Here is a 6,844-nt window from a genome sequence, read left to right on the forward strand (position 1 = left end):
GCTCCATCCATCGAATTAAAAAAATATATATTAAATGTCTGAGGACCCCAAGTTTTGGGAAGGATGTGGATCAAAAGGAATTCTCATTCTCTTCTTGGCAGAACCAATTGGTATAACCAGTTTGGACAACAATTTGGCAATAACTAGCAAAGCTTGAAGACACTCATCCCTATCTCAACAAATTTTTACCTATATATATGATTCCCTAAAGAAACTCCTTCATGTGTATAAGAATATATGTACAAGAATATTTATTGCAGCATTGTTTCTTATGGCAAAAATATAAAATTAAATGTCCATTATTGAGATAATGGATATATTATGGTATATTAATTCAATAGCATACTACATGACAGGAAAAATGCATTAAAATTGCATATATCAGGGTGTCTGGGTGGCTCAATGGGTTAAGCATCTAACATGATCTTGCAGTTTGTGAGTTCCAGCCCCAGATCAGGCTTTATGCTGCTGGCTCAGAGCCTGGGGCCTGCTTCAGATTCTGTGTCTCCTTCTCTCTCTCTCTCTCTCTCTCTCTCTCTCTCTCTCTGCCCCTCCCCTGCTCTCGCTCTCTCTCTTTCAAAAATAAACATTAAAAAAATAATTTTTAAAATTGCATATATCAACATGGATTCTGACGAGGGAAAATACCCACAGGGTGTCATTTTATGTAAAGTTTCAAAACACGCATACCAATAACACCTTGGATACACAAACTTTCAGCAATTAAAAAACAAAAACAAACAACCAGACTCAGGAAAGATTAACTCTCAATTCAAGCTAGTTTCCTGAAGTGAATAGATTAGGAACACAGAGAACTTCATGTTTATTTAACAACGTTGGAAACAATGGCAAAATGGCAAGCTTTGATATATCTGGATGGTGAATCCACAGATGTTTATTATAATAGCTTAAACAGAGTAAGACTTTTTTTTATTCATTTTGGCACAGGCATTTGATCCCATATGGAACATTTTTTTGTCATTTTCTTTCCTTTAAATCTTTTAAAAAAGAAAACTTAAATTATGTTTCAGGTGTACAACATGATTTGATATGTATACATAATGAAATGATTGTACTATAGTCAGGCTAATTAACATATCCATCTCTTAACAGTTACCTTGGTGTGTGTGTGCGTGTTCGGAGCACCTGAAATCTATTCTCTTGTGCAAATTTCTAACATTCAATACAATATTAACTTCAGTCATCATGCTGTACATTAGATCTCTAGACTTTCTCATCTGTACATAGCTGGGATTTTGTATCAGAATAAAACTATTTTAAAGTTCTCTTTCTCCCAGTAAAGAATTCCTTCTATTTGGCTGCCATGCAGTTGTTTATCCTTTCATCAAATGTTTTTCGAGAATACAATCTCTGCCAGGCCATGAGGATATCATAAAAAGATAACATAAAAGAAGCATGTGACAAAAGATACCATCGAAAACGTAAACTACTTTTCCCAAGTGTTTGAATTCACATGAGGAAGTTCTTAAACCAAAAAGTAGCATATAAAGCGAAAATATGAAGAGAGGCGGACAAGACGCGAAAAGGAGGCACAATTTACATCTGTCTGGCATGGCCAAAGCCGATTTCAAGGAGATGCTTTTGAGCTAACTTAAAGAGAGAAGTCGTTAGCCAAGGGAACAAAAGCATTCCGAGCGGAGGGAACAGCTAGTACAAAGAATTGGACAGGCGAGCTGCACGGAATGTTGAGAAATACAGGCGGGGGGTGTGTAGGGTGGGGCGAGGGGCTGGCGGGAGACTATCAAATTAAGAAGCCGGAGAGGAAGGAGGGGCTTGGTGAGGAGCCGGAACGTGTCAGAACTGGTTTAGCACTTCGGTCACCGGGCAGGAAACGGCGGCCCTGCAAACGTTGAAATAACGTTCACTCCACATAGCTTACACGACACAGAGTTGGGGCCAGAACTCGGCGGCGACTGATTTCAGGGTCACCCACCCCTGGCTGGGAAGGGACTGCCACGCCGCCACATTCGTTCCGAAACCAAAATTATACCGACTTTATTTTCACAGTTGCCTGTGGCCCCGTCCTACTTGAGCTTCCCATTTCTTCTCAGCTCTCAACCTCCAAGGATGCTCCCCGCCTCCCCTACACCACACTCCATTAGGCCGCCGGCGGCCTCGTAAACTGCGACGACCGTTCCCAGAAACGGACGTGCACGAACCCTCAGAGACCACAGGTCCCAGCATGCAAAGCTCCCTGTTAGTAAAAGGCTCACTAACTGAACCATAATGCAACGCTCTACGAAGGGGGCGGGGCTCTCTTTGGGGGGGCGGCCGACGTGTAGTATCGCCTAGGCAACTCCAATTGCAGGGCAAAAAACACAGCCGCTTCCGCCTCTGAGCCCTAGGACCGCGAGTCCACGCAACTTCGTCGCTGTGACGCCATTCGTCTGCGACTGCGCGGGCCTGTAGGTTCCCTGCCGCGGCCTGTCTCCCGCGTGAAAATCTAGAGCTGTTGGTTCTCATCTGTGGCCTCTGACCTGGGAGCAAAGGGAAAGCGGCGAGATGACGGACCGCTACACCATCCACAGTCAGCTGGAGCACCTGCAGTCCAAGTACATCGGCACGGGTCACGCCGACACCACCAAGTGGGAATGGCTGGTGAACCAGCACCGCGACTCCTACTGCTCCTACATGGGCCACTTCGACCTTCTGAACTACTTTGCCATTGCGGAGAATGAGAGCAAAGCGCGAGTCCGCTTCAACTTGATGGAGAAAATGCTGCAGCCTTGCGGACCACCAGCCGACAAGCCGGAGGAGAACTGAGACCGCTGTGCGGGAGCATCTCCTGAGTTCCTCCCTTTTTGTCGTCATTCCTGCCTGTTCCTGTACCAAGTGGACCGATTCTCCATGGCTCCTATTTCTCGTGTTTTCCTGGTGCAGAAGTGCTTACCCGAGGGCGTCCCGCCTGACCCGCCGTCCTGTGGACCCTTTGGAACACAGCGCTGGGATACCATCAGGACCCCTGAGAACTGAGACGGTGGAGAGATCCTGAAGCCAGCCAGAGAGGGGAGAAAGCACTGGAATGAGACGGAATTTGGAGGCTCGTTTTGGGCTAGTTGATTGTTGTCGTTGCTTTTTCTATAAAGTTTAGAAATTTTTCAGTCACTTGGTGTGGACTACTTGTGTTCGGGTGGAGGGGTCCAGGGAGGGCTCTGGGGACTTTGGTTTCGTAGGAGACGGGAGAGGCTGGAGGTATGGGAAGTGGAGAGGGGATGAGCGGTGGCGGGGTTGAGCCCAGGGCCAGTTCATTGCCAGACAGTTAAGTCCGCCTTGCACAACCTTTATAATATTCCCCAGCCCTGACTTCTTCCAAGAACTTTTTTCAGACCCATAATGCCTTCAGTATTGAGGTTTCTGATCACTGTATCCCACCCTCGTTTTTTTCTTCCATTCAAAAAATCTTTGCTAGCATTGCCCACTCCTATCCATGCAAGTTGCATCCTTGGGACTGTGAAAAGTAACAGGCTGTTAAACGAGTTCTTTCATTCAGCATTCAACAAATATTTGTTGAGCTCTATGTGGTGGGCATTTCGCTATGCTTTTAGAGCTTATGTTATACTTGGGCGAGGGAGACTGCACAAACTGTAGGCATAAACAGGCAAGTATTAGAAGGTGTTGTGCAGGATGGGAGTAGCAGTAGGATTGCAGTTTTAAACACGATGCTTATGTTAGACTAATGAGATGGTTACACTTGAGCAAAGACTTAAAGAAGGGAGGGAAATAGCCCTGTGGAAAACTGCGGGAATTGCTTACTAGGCAGAGAGAACTGTCAGTGCAGTGGTCCTAATAATGAAGTTTTGTCTGGCTTACTGGAAGAACAGCAAAGAGGCAAATATGGCTGGAGGGAGTGAGCAAGGGGAAGAATAGAGGGATTGGTAATGGAGGAGGAACAGATAAGAATAGAGCCTGGTAGGCCAACACAAGGACTTGAGGAAAATGGGGAGTCATTGGGAGTAACAGTTTTATTAAGTAATGTGATCTGATGTAATTCAGATCAGCAATTCTCAAACAATTTGGCCTTGGGACTTGATTACATTCTTAAAAATTCTTGAAGACCACCCGCCACACACACACCCCTAACCCATAGTCTGTGAGGCTTATAGTTGTTGATACTAACCAAATAAGAAATTAAAACAAAAATTTAAAAGGTTTACTAATTCATGTAAAAATAATAATAAAACCATTACATGTTAGAAAAAAACCTTGTGAAAAACTTTAAAAAGGGGTGCCTGGGTGGTTTGTTTAGTTGGTTGAGTGCCCAACTCTCGATATTGGCTCAGGTCATGATCTCACGTGCATGAGATTGACCCAGCATCTAGCAAGCCCCGTGCTGAGCATAGAGCCTGCTTGAGATTCTCTCTCCCTCTCAACGGCTTCCCCACTTGCACTCTTCTCTCTCAAAATAAATATTTTTAAAGATAAATAAATAACTAATATTTTTCCAAAACTAATTTAGTGAGAATGGCTTTTTTTAAAAACCTAGTTTTGCAGATGTCTTCAATGGCTTAATAGAAAACAACTGGGGTTTCCTATCTGCTTCTGTATTCAAACTCTTGTGATAATGAAGGTTTTTTTGAATGTTTATTAGTATTAGGAGAGAGAATCCCAGGCAGGCTCCATGTTGCCAGTACAGAGCCCGACGTAGGGCGTGATCTCCTGGATCTGTGAGATGGCCTGAGCCAAAATCGAGTCAGGCGCTTAACCCACCGAGCCACCCAGGCACCCCTGTGATACGAAGTTTTGGTTGAAGTTTGAGAAGTCCACTTCACATAAATATGTGGTAAGGGAGGAATATTCTAATAGCCTTTTCAAATAATTGTGGCTTTACTTTAATTCTCTAGCAAAACCCCAACAAGTGGTAATTTCTTAAAAGTTATGGACTTTGATCAATGAACTTTTCATTCTGTTCATTCTGTTATGTTAAATTCTGTTATGTTTCATTCTTCATTTATCTATCATGAACTCTGAAAGGATCCTTTACCCATATATGATTTTGTAACACCATGCATCTGTTGTTTGGAAAGTATTGGCTCACTGAGTTACAGAGGCCTTCCAATGTTGACACATTTAGTTATACATCAAAAAATCACATTTATTAATATCACCACTGATGTCATTAGGAAAGTCTCACAGTATTGGGAAGCTGAAAAACTCACCGTGATGGTGTAAGTTTTAAACAATTTTAAGTTTTGCTTGATAGCTTCACTGTGATCACTGGTAGCAAATACTGTCTTCTGTTGTCCTTGAAGCAACAGGCCCACTCGGTTCATTTTCAAGAAAATGTCTGCCGAATACCCAATTCTGAGTAACTATGGTTTGTCAGTCGTTCAAGTAAAATGGTTTTCCTTGAGTGGGGGCGGGGAGAAAGCCAGTTCAGTTTGTAACTCAAATAATAAGTGCTTTTCCTTGAGAAAATCATCGTCCTTTGGAAGCAGCAGAAACGCTTTATGCATACCACCAATTTTGCCACACGAACCTTTCAAAAGATGTGCCCTCAAGGACTAAGATTTCATAAAATTACTACTTTTTACTGCAGGGAGCACATTTTTAAGTGAAACTGAGTTGACTTTGTGGTTTTGTTTGTTTTTATTGAGAGCGCGTGGCAGTGGAAAATACGAAGACTGCCAGTAGTTTGGTGCCACTACCTTGATTCGTGCAGATTTGCTAAGTTTACTTTCTGTTGCTTTTGTATCATCTGTACGAATGTTAAAGTGGCTAACAATGGCAAACCTCAGTATTATGAAAAGTGTTAACTTCACAGATTCCCTGAAATCCTTTCCCATCATTTTTGCTTGGAAAAAAAACAAAACAAAACAGACAGTAGATTGAACTATGGTTATTTAGACTTGAGTATTTGGCAGGCATTTTCTCAAGAAATGAATGAAGAGAGGGGCGCCTGGGTGGCGCAGTCGGTTAAGCGTCCGACTTCAGTCAGGTCACGATCTCGCGGTCCGTGAGTTCGAGCCCCGCGTCGGGCTCTGGGCTGATGGCTCAGAGCCTGGAGCCTGTTTCCGATTCTGTGTCTCCCTCTCTCTCTGCCCCTCCCCCGTTCATGCTCTGTCTCTCTCTGTCCCAAACAAATAAATAAAAACGTTGAAAAAAAAATTAAAAAAAAAAAAAAGAAATGAATGAAGAGAGACATCACTTCTAAGAAAACAATGCACTGTTTCAGAGGATCCTTCTGGCTGCTGTGTTGAGAATAGACTGAGGTGGGGTAACAGAAAATAGACTGTGATTGTCAGCAATCCAATAAAAGTATCCACACTAATGCCTTTTCCCCCAGCTCACGTTTGAGAGTAGGAGAGATTCAAGTTTTAAGTCCCCATCCTTAAAAAAACTTGATAAAGGTTTACAAAGTGGCATGAGGGTGAGCCCCCATCCCTAACTGGAGGCTATAGCAAGACAGCAAACCAGGAGAGGTGACAACCTGCACTGGAGATAGAGAGGAAGGGACTGGATACATAGTATGGGGTAGCTTGTATGAAGAACCCAGGGGCACCTGGGTGGCTCAGTTGGTTGAGCCTCCGACTTCAGCTCAGGTCATGATCTCGCAGTTGAGTTCAGGCCCCGCATCGGGCTCTGTGCTGGCAGCTCAGAGTCTGGAGCCTGCTTCAGATTTTGTGTCTCCCTCTCTTTCTCCTTCCCACTCACATTCTGTCTCTGTCTCTCTCTCTCAAAAAAAAAAGAAAAAAAAAAAAAGAATCCAATAAGTAATGTGCACAATTAAGAACTGCAAGAATTTAAAAGAAAGTTAATAACTTAGCAAAAGATGTCATGAAGTGGTAGGATTTATTTTTTTTTTTAATTTTTTTTAATGTTTATT

General features: G+C 43.2%; 1 protein-coding gene across 1 annotated transcript; it reads left to right on the plus strand.

Annotated features, from left to right (window-relative positions):
- Nucleotides 1–2,395: 2,395 nt before the first annotated feature.
- Nucleotides 2,396–3,126, plus strand: SF3B5 (splicing factor 3b subunit 5). Its single transcript, XM_040448962.1, has one exon. It carries the CDS (start codon nt 2,524–2,526, stop codon nt 2,782–2,784), a length of 261 nt encoding a protein of 86 aa, XP_040304896.1. The 5' UTR covers nt 2,396–2,523; the 3' UTR covers nt 2,785–3,126.
- Nucleotides 3,127–6,844: the final 3,718 nt, after the last annotated feature.

This window comes from Herpailurus yagouaroundi, unplaced genomic scaffold, assembly GCF_014898765.1.
Source record: "Herpailurus yagouaroundi ecotype Mexico unplaced genomic scaffold, PumYag 198, whole genome shotgun sequence".
Taxonomy (NCBI): Eukaryota; Metazoa; Chordata; class Mammalia; order Carnivora; family Felidae; genus Herpailurus; species Herpailurus yagouaroundi.

Coding starts and splice junctions, on each gene's coding strand:
- SF3B5 (XM_040448962.1), top strand. CDS start 2,524: ATGACGGACCGCTACACCATCCACAGTCAGCTGGAGCACCTGCAGTCC.